The following is a 9980-nucleotide window of genomic DNA, read 5'->3' on the forward strand; positions in this document are numbered from 1 at the left end:
CGGTGCAACTGCAAGGCAACATGGGAAAAGGTAACTACACGCAGCCGCTGTCGCGAAGCGACAGCGGCTGCACGTCTACTCCTTCGCAGACGTTGTCATTTTTCAGTGGTGGTTGTGCGACTCCTTCATGAATATCTTTTTTAATCGTGGAAAACTAAAATATAAGGAATCCCTGTAATCTATGATAATCATCCAATAAGCGGTATGCGTATTTTTTTTAATTACGTCAAAAACCTACCGAAATCCGTCCTTAAAATAAGGTCTGTGAATGTCCGTATTGCTTCACTCCTCATCTTCTGCGTGTTATTGAATGGCAATCACACTCCTATGCTACAACGTAGGTAGTCGGAGGTAGTCGGAGTGACGTCATATCATGAGAGCAGCACGCGCGGAAATACATGGTACTCTTGGTAGAAGACGACAGGCTTTACGTAACACACGAAACGCACCGGCGTACGTAAAATGCTAACACGGTACCTCGGGTTGAGCGTTCGTGGCTGTTCGTTTATTTTGTGAATCATCGCACAATCTACTCCGAAGAATTCAACAATAAGGTTTGGATACCAACAAAACACCAAATTCAACTCAACCATCAGCAACATACGATATAGGTGGGTGGTATTACTGTTAAAATCAAACAAAATAAAAGACATTTTTGTGGTCTTGCCATCAAAAGCGACAGTCGTTTACGTACGTTTAAACACTACCACTAGTACATGTCAGACTGCTGTGCTGTGCACAGCGGTCTGGTCAGGCTAGGGAAAAGGCAATGAACTCCAATCCACGCTCTCGTCTCCTCTCCTCTTCTGTTAAAGTGCCGGGGTCCAGTCTACTCTCAACACTTCCAGTGCCAGTTTCTTTGAAATCTCTTGTGATCTTTTCTTGATCTGCGAGAAACATACGATTTGACGCGATGTAGGTAAAAAGGGTCCAATCCGACCGAACATGAGTTCTTCATAACACTTGTCTGAGGGTCCGACACTCTTCATTAGACATTGCACTGACCAGTGTTGAAACAGAGAAGCAGAAATCAGTTGCACACTTGACCCTGTTTAAGAACGTTTATGTAGTCGCACGTCACAGAAGTCAAACACACACACATGCTAGGCACGTTACAGCGTCATGTGAAAAACGAAAAGGTGAGATTTCACGGTAAAATCACTGCACTGATCACTGCTATGCGAGAGGTAAGTGCTGCATGCTGTGATGAGTGTGGGTATTATGGTGCCGCAATGGTGGTACACAACAATTACGATCAGGGTATTCCCCGAGAGACCGGTGCAAAGAGACAATATTGTGCATTAAAAGCTCATTCATTTCTGAAATAAAAATTTCAAAAAAAAATAAAAGTCAATATTGAATGAATTAAAAATATTTTTTTACATCTAAATTAATAACACTAAGCCTAAATTAAGATTTTGATGATTTTATTCGCACTTATTCTGTGAATAAGGAACATTATTATGAACGAGCTTCAAACATTACCTTGGCTACTTACACTACATATCTCAATCTCCCATCGAAGATTTGCTTGACTACATTCTGCTCGTCGCGTGTAAAGACAGTCATTGAGGCGAAGAAGGTCTAGAACCTATGCCTTTTATAGATTGCCTTTATAGATAGTTTAGTTGGCCACATTTTTTTACGAGTAGGTAATGAATATATCTAACGCTTGTTGGAAATGGATCCGCACCTCGATACTTGAAGAGAAAATCCGTATCAGCTCCTACTACCGTGCCTTCAGACTCAGTTGCAACTTGCAGTTCCAGGCGGCGCGGTGGGCCTCGATCTATAACGTACGAGTAAACTTAGCATTTATGATGCACTCCTGCAGTGGTTTAAGAAGCAACCTCTGCAATCTGCAAGCTGTGTGTGAGCACCTTTGAATTTTATGCGTCGCCAACGAAGCAAGCGGATCCAAGGAAACATGCAACTGCAAGGCCGAAGCGAAGGAGTCCTTTGACCTTGCGTGAGTAGATACTATATAGCCGATAGGGTTGTCTACTAGACTAGAGCTAGACCCTGGAGTGACGTTGGGAAGGGGGGGGGGGGGGGGGGGGGGGAGCTGTCCATACAATGTCATGTCCCAACGTCAGCTCAGAACTTAACCGCAGCAGCGACCCCATACGGACAAATACGTACCGTAAAGGACTGTGTTACAGCGCCCCGCGACGGGGTTACTCAGAACTCAGATAAGAAGATCTAGTCTAGATTGTAGAAGCCCACCGTGAAGAGACAGATATCATCGGTCTAAGTCTAAGACTTGCCAATTGACAATTCTGTGTTCTAGTATCATGATAAACTTGCTTGATTTAGGCCCTACAATTTAGTATGGTAGGTAAGAAATCCAGCTAGAACCCCATAACACTTTTTTAAAGTAAAGCAAGTCGCCCATGATTCAACCGCAACACTGTCCAAAATTTGACTGTCTGCTACATATAAAAAACCTATGCAGGTGAATGCTCTTGCGTGTGGTCGAATTTTGGTATGGGAGGTCAATCCTTGGTAATATGTAGTTACAGCTTTGGGGGTTTCTTATAGCTAAATATATGTGAAGTTAGGTCTAGACCGTTCAACCGTAAAAAGTCAAATTCATGTAGCCTATTAAATCACTAAAATTTAATGTTAGTACTTTTGCACGCACAAATAGTTATGGGTAAACTCAGCCCCTTGTAATGGGGGTGCTAGGAGGGGCCGAGTTTACCCATAATTGCGGTAAGTCCTGTAGTTTAGGAGATTAAACTGAATTAGATGCTTAATGGTGCCTGCTAGGAGCAACTGAGTACAAATCGTGGGATCTGGTAGGATCTACTTTCATACAATAGTAGATATAATGGGTTGATTATCTTGTAGCCCAGCTGGTATTAAACATTCTTAGTAAACACATTGATATTTTCATGCAGAACTTAACATTTTGTTGATTGATGTATCAACATCAAATCACACTTATTAAAGCGGGCAAAAGGTCGTTCCCATGTTGATTTCTACAACCTACATCAGCTTATAATGCCCGATGTCTGATCTGAATCTAATTTTCTCTCCTTTGTTTCTTCATGGCTAAGTAGTGGCAAGTCGATCCAATTTCCAAATATTTTCTTTCAACATGCAACAGGGACTCCTGATGTTACATGGAATCTTCAGAAGAAATTAGCAGACCCCAGATGTGCTAAAACTGCTAGATGGATTGCCTGGTTAACTGTTTGAAAAAGTACCTAAGAGATATTCATACAGCAGGAAATCATGAACAGATGAGGTGATTATGTCTGCAGTTCATATTAACTCCTCCCTCTACGCCAATGAGGAACCAGCCAGAGGCACCGCACTCAACAGGCGCAACCTCTTTCATGAACAGACGGAGGCGAGCAGTCTCGCCCAGCGGCGCGGACCAGCAGAATATCGTCCAGATCCGACCAGGGAGGTGGTTGCACGTGCTGCACCTTCAGCCTGAGGGAAAGGCCAAGCATGGCTCGGACACTACCTCCCAGGGTGGCGCATCGCAAGGTCCGCAAGATGATGACAGTGGGACCGGCCTCTGTGATGGAAGCATCACAGTGGACACAAAATGTTTAGAGCACACCTATGGCCACAACTGTGAGTCGTCTTGCCAGACCCAGTCAATCTCAGGAAAAAATCATGTAGATACCAATAAATACAATTGTGATTGTGGTCCAACTGGACCAAGCGTCAACTCAGCATCATCTGGGACCATCACACATCGAGTGCATACAAAGGAAAAGACCACAACTTCCTCTGTTGCTGATCCTACTGTGAGTAGGGGGACCAAGTGGGCGAGCCAGGTGTCTCTCATCTCCCTCATTGAGGAACCGGGCACCGTTCTGTTCTTCCTGCACGGGGTCGGTGGCAGTGCGGATGTGTGGTGCCACCAGCTCCGATACTTCCGCCAAAAAGGATTTGAGATGGTGGTGCCGGACATGCTAGGGCACGGGCTCAGTCGAGCACCGAAAGACACCTCGGCTTATACATTCCAGGAACTGTCCAAGGACATGCTTGCTGTCTTTGATCGATATTCAAAGAAGAGGAACATCTTGATTGGACATTCATATGGGTGAGTTGTCACATGTACATGTACAATGGCTTATGGTGTCTGTGTCGTGACTGCATGTAATACTCTGAACACCAAGACTTGACTCATAAAGTCCTATTAGAAATATTTTTTGCTGCTGGTCATTAAATCAAGTGACATACACTCCATACGTGTGCCTCAGGATGACATAAGGAGATGTATGGAGTCATTGCCTGTGTGCTCACATACCTTCCTTACCCCTGCACATGCCAAGGCACATAGCTGCAACTTTCCATGCTACTCAGTATTTCATCAGCATTCATTTAGTTCATCCAGACTTAACCTACAGCTGTGAAGGCAAATAAGCCAGTCCACTTGGGTGTAACAATGTGCATCAGTCCAACTGGAAGGCCATAGTGACACAATAGGGACTATTCAATATCACTTTAATATCAGTTAGTTTTCAGACATTTGTGCCAATCAGTGAAGAAAGAACTCCAGAGGATCTGTCACTTTGCGTGTACTGGTAAATCACAGTATCTTGGGTCAAGCTCACAATGGAACTTGAAAATATTCTTTGAATAAAAACACTGTGCAAATTCAAACATAATCTGGACGTTATCTTTGCAACAAAGTATTCTGTGCAGTATTCCAGAAGAGTTCTCATTTTAGGCTACACTGAAGCCATTTGTGCTTCAACCTATGGTTTGGGAAGTGTAAGTACTGTTACACATTTCTGCTGCTGACATGTGAGAATATTTTGCCTCCCCAGAGGGTCCTTCTGCACCCTGATAGCCAGGGAGAGGTCCAGGCGAGTGACCAAGCTGGTTCTGATCAGCAATGGAGGTCCCATCCCACTGTCTCCCGATACCTGCCATCTGTTTTGTCTACCTTCGTGCTTCCTCGGGTGCATCAAGCCCATCATCAATCGCAGATTTGCCAGGTAACGCACCTCTGATTTCCCCTTCTTTCCTATAGGAGTATACAAATTGTATTTCTGTGTGATACTGTATGTAAATTACAAAGTTGTACAACATTGTAAATTACAACTTGGGAGCATGTTTTCCATTCATGTATTTATGATGGTAAGTAAAAACTTGTATGTCGCAGTTTCCTAGTTGGTGTGTAACAAGTTGTGGTGAAGTATATCCTACTTGAACACAGTTTCACAATAGCCATTGAAAGAGTGTATTATTTGTTTCCTCAATTCAGTAAAACATATTCCCTCCACGTAGGAAATTGTTGATATCGTGTTTCAGGCATGCAGATCACTCTCGTAAAAATCCTTTTAACATTTATGACATCAGTTATTCGTTTATCCATTCATTTGACAGACAAGCCTTTCACAAAGGCTCTAAGCACACCCAGGAAGACCTGCGGACTGCCTTCGACATCCCGGCCTACGTCCTGCGCGGCACGATGCAAGGCCAGCACTGGCCGGAGGGGGGCAACGCCTACCACGAGGATCTCTCCGTGGCGGTGCTCATCGTCCACGGCGCCATGGACGAGTTTGTGAGACAGGAGGAGAGTGAACTGATGCAGGAGGTGTGTGCAACAAACTGGGAACTACATAGACACATACACTATGCCTTGAATATTAAGACCAGGAAAATGCATCATGTTTTAAACATTATGTGAGGTCTCCTGTTCAGAGAGAAGTGGCCACGTTACTCTTTCATTAACGTCAGTAACTTGATTGTACATAGTAGTCGTTAATACTTTGAGGTGGTAGGGCAACAGGGAGCTTTGGTTCAAAATTGCTCTAGACTGTTCATTGTGATATTTTGTGCCATAATAACTGTACAAGTAATATGAGCATTACTTTTAGCAATATAGAGCTCAAATTTTCAATGCAAACCAGAAATCTATAATGCCAGTGCCACTTTGTGTGTTGAAAACATGTTAGCATTATTCAAGCATGAGAAGATAGTATTAGAAGCCTTCACAACTTTGTGATAATTCTCATCAAAGTTTACAAAATCTTAATTTCTATTGCGAATGGGACTCAATGAAAGATTTGTGTGCATATCAATTAAAGGGATCGTACAGTTTTGATTGAGACCTAATTTCAGGTTTCTAACATTTTTTTTTTTTGGTGAGATAATGAGAAACATCTTATGTAATATGAAAGAGCATGTAAATCTATGAGGAATTCAGCATTTATTTGATGAAAATTGGTTTTTAAATGACTGATATATCCAAAAAAGAGCGATTCTAATAAAGTGTGGGACCCACACTTTATAACGATCACTTAGTTTTACTTTTTTAGGGGGATGTTTCAGTCATTCAAAACCCGATTTTCATCAAATATACTTTGAATTCCACTTAACATGATATGCTCTGTACTATATCATAAGTGTTTTCTTGGTGTCTCGCAAAAGGTTAAAAGCCTAATTCTCATCTCCACCAATACTGTACCATCCCTTTAAAGTCTTGTTAGGCAATGACATCATGTGCAGAAGTGCTCCTTTTATTTGCAGGATTGATTGTTTCATTGGAACATGAAAACTTAGAATTCTTTTGTCTTTTTGTCCAATTCTTATGAGACATATAAATTATGCTGTGGATCCTTTGTGTGCTTTAACATACTAATGTAGAGTGCTGATTGGCACAGAAAACCTCACAGCATTGTACACACTGTCCAAAGTCCCTGATACAGAAAGGGTTGAGTTTCTTTGATTTTTTGCTGCGTATAGAAGCTTACCTAGACGTGGGTTAAGTAGAGTTTCTCTCCCCCCATTTAGTAGCTCTGTCATGGATTGACAGTTCACAGATAAACGAAACTGAGTTGTTCAATATTTTGTAGTATCTGGCCAGCAGTCTCAAGGTTCCATGTACTTGTATACCTGCCCATAATTCAGTTGCCCTTCAAACAACACATAATTTAGTTTATGTTTCCTTCGTACTTTAAAATGCATCAGACCATCTATGCGTCACAGCTTGAGGTCATCGAATCTGCTGGGCACATGGTGATGGTGGAGCAGCCGGACAAGGTCAACGAACTCCTGCATGCGTTCATCCTGCGAGACATGACGGTCGCAAGAGTGGTCCCCTACCGGAGGGCGCAGGGGCTGGCTGCGGGTGAGGGCGGTATCTCCGTGTCTCCACTCCAGAGACACAAGACTGTACCAAACATCTCGATGACGTCCTGACAAAGTATGACACTTGGATGGCTGGATTTCATGTCCAAGATTTGTGGTGGGCATGTAAAATTACCCTGAAATATTTGCTTTTCTCTATATAACGGCTTTCACTAACTCAAGTATTGGAGCGAAATTCTGCTGGGCTTAAATTCTTACTCACACAACTCTCATTATATGTCTGATAGCATGGCAAAATGATACAGGTATGGATGCAAACAGTAATTGCTCTAGATCAAAGGTGATCATCAGACTCCATTATGAGTCAACTCAATGTAGCAAGCGAACATGAATGAATATCTAAGAATGAGGCAGCGGCAGTGGATACTTTCGTGCAAAACTTGAGTTGAAAGCTGTCTGCTTGCAAAGTAACATACTTTACACAGAATGCTCCCCAACTAATGGCTTTCAAATGAGAACTGAGACACTGGACAGTCCCCATGCTTATCTTTCTGTTGCGTTGGGACATGCGTCTTACATCAACCCGTTGAAGACGAGTCCAGAGAATACTCGGGCAGGTTTGGGAAATGCGTGTTATAGCAAAATCAGTCCGTCCTCAACAGGTTAATTACAAGGATACTCATTGCCCTTGCCTATCCGCGGAGGACAGAGCAAGAAGGTCGCATGTGAAATAAACGCTGTGGCCATGCTGTTACGTATAAAGGTGAAGACGATGTAGTATGGTCGCACACGACTCGAAGGCTGTCTTCGTGTTATGCAAGTCGACGGCATGGCCAGTTGAGGCCAGACATATCCTCGTGTCCAACAGATTTTTCAATGGTCACAAGGATCTATGCCAAAGCACAGTCCTGAGGAAAAGAGAGGTATACCGGGAAAGAATTCTACAGCTTGCTGCTTTATGAGCACTCTAAAGATTAATGCACATGGCAGTTGTGACTCCATATTTGTAACAATATTATGCACATTCATTTTGTGAACATTCTATGTAATAAATGTGACACATTGCCAAGTCTTTTTTACAACAGGAGAGTATTCACATTTGTAAAACCTAAACCGTCCAGTTTTCGAGGAAACCAAACTATTTTGATGCACCAGTGTTCCTCTTTCAGAGCTCCAAAGGAAGAATAACATGGGCTGATAGTCACTTAGTAAGTTACTATGTGTGTTTATTTGTTTGTTTAACATCAAGTGGGTGAATCAGAGTAGCGTGCACATATATAAACATAACAAGCACAGATTACTTATAATTTGTGAAATAACTAGATGAGCAACCTATTTTCTTGTTGTCAATCGTACTGACCAATGCACTTGATCCCAGTCATATTCAAGAGCATGATCAGAGATGGAATCTTGAATAAGTCAGTTTGTGGCATCATTCTGTGGAGTTTGGACCTGAGCTGTCACTTCAAGGCACATGTTTAATTATGTTCAATACAACCATCATTAGCATTCAAGTTCTTACTTCCAGATACCCACTTGTAAGTTGAGAGAAATCTTGATGGAAAAAAAAAAAGAATCTTTCACAAAGATACAAGTATTTCAAATTTACTGACTCTTACAGACCATGATAGATGTTAGAAGCTTCATTCTTATCATTCTAAATGTGTATTTATTTCACTCATGTCCTGTTGCTTCCCTGTCACCGTTGTAAAATAGTGTAGTGTGGCACTCATTACCTCTGCCAAGGAGGTTTATTTTTTTGCCAGAATTGGTTTGTCTGTCTGTTTGCAAAATAACTCAAAGTTCTGAACTGATTTAGATGCACTTCTCTGGAAAAATTGAAAGTGACACAAGAAAACAGATGATTTGATTTTGTTAGTGATCCAGATCACCTTCAGGTTCCAGTAAATTGTGTGAATTTTTTGAAGGAACCTTTATCATTATCATTGGTAGGGTCCGTCATCATGATCACTACATGTGATTGCTTTTGCCACCCTCAGAGCCAATGCACTGTTGGCCAGAAATTACAGCAGAAGCAGCCACAGCTGGTTGGTAGTTAGGATATATGTTTTGATAGTCAAGGAATCTAATAATGCAGATGATATGAATGTAGGACTATGATATAGGGTGAAAATGAGCTGCTAGGTGTAGGTATTCGCTCTCCAAGTGCTTTCTAGTTTTGTTTTGTTTTTTGTATAGTGTTGAAAAATATTCATCATTTGTTATCAGTACTCCGTGTTCATAGCACAAAAGTGGATCTGCACTTCAAAATTGATGGTGCTGATTATTTGACTTTTGTGATCACTGTAGTTATGCACCAAAACTTTATCAATTCTCGAATGTGCCTTGTTACACAAAAATTCACCTTGAAGCAGTTTGTGTGAGATTGACTTCTTCTAAAAGTCCCTCCTTCCTGATGGATATTGTAAATTTTTGTGCACAATGCAACATGCAATTGAAGGTATGAGATCTCACAGATGCTACATTGTAAGATATAGAGGTCTGCGAACAAAGCCAATAATCTGTAAATGATTTTGAATGCAGGTGCATTTATTGAAATATATGTCAAATGTCAGAGTGTAGTAGAAATTTGTGTCGTTTTTATACTAAAGTAGATTGCTTTTGTCCAGCACAAGTATGTGAAAATGTGGTTATCATTGTAGGTGTGTTAGGCAAAATTTTACTTGTGTTGATTTGAATATTGAGCAGCCAGATGTATTTTCATTGTATTCATGATCTATATGATGCTAAGTTTTACCAACTATCTTTACAGCAATTGCTCAACCCGTTGAGGACAAGTCCCGAGTATCCTCGGGCAAGCATCTATGGGAAACGTGTGTTGTAGCAAAATCCAACCGTCCCCAATGGGTTAATATTGTTCAAAGTGTGTTTTGCTCAGGAAAGTTTTAACGTTT

The 9980-nt window shown here is 41.6% G+C and overlaps 1 protein-coding gene across 1 annotated transcript; it reads left to right on the plus strand.

Moving 5' to 3' along the window:
• The first annotated feature begins 3296 nt into the window (after positions 1-3296).
• Positions 3297-7176, plus strand: LOC139744868 (protein ABHD8-like). The gene is made up of 4 exons (XM_071655279.1): positions 3297-4066; positions 4797-4967; positions 5359-5569; positions 6946-7176. Exons 1-4 carry the CDS (start codon positions 3297-3299, stop codon positions 7174-7176), a joined length of 1383 nt encoding a protein of 460 aa, XP_071511380.1.
• Positions 7177-9980: the final 2804 nt, after the last annotated feature.

This window comes from Diadema antillarum, unplaced genomic scaffold (genome assembly GCF_040938485.1).
Source record: "Diadema antillarum isolate AM-2024a unplaced genomic scaffold, OU_Dant_1.0 seq00001216_RagTag, whole genome shotgun sequence".
In the NCBI taxonomy this organism is placed as follows: Eukaryota; Metazoa; Echinodermata; class Echinoidea; order Diadematoida; family Diadematidae; genus Diadema; species Diadema antillarum.

Coding starts and splice junctions, on each gene's coding strand:
- LOC139744868 (XM_071655279.1), top strand. CDS start 3,297: ATGAGGAACCAGCCAGAGGCACCGCACTCAACAGGCGCAACCTCTTTC. Junction 4,067..4,796: donor TTGATTGGACATTCATATGG/GTGAGTTGTCAC, acceptor TTGCCTCCCCAG/AGGGTCCTTCTGCACCCTGA. Junction 4,968..5,358: donor ATCAATCGCAGATTTGCCAG/GTAACGCACCTC, acceptor TTCATTTGACAG/ACAAGCCTTTCACAAAGGCT.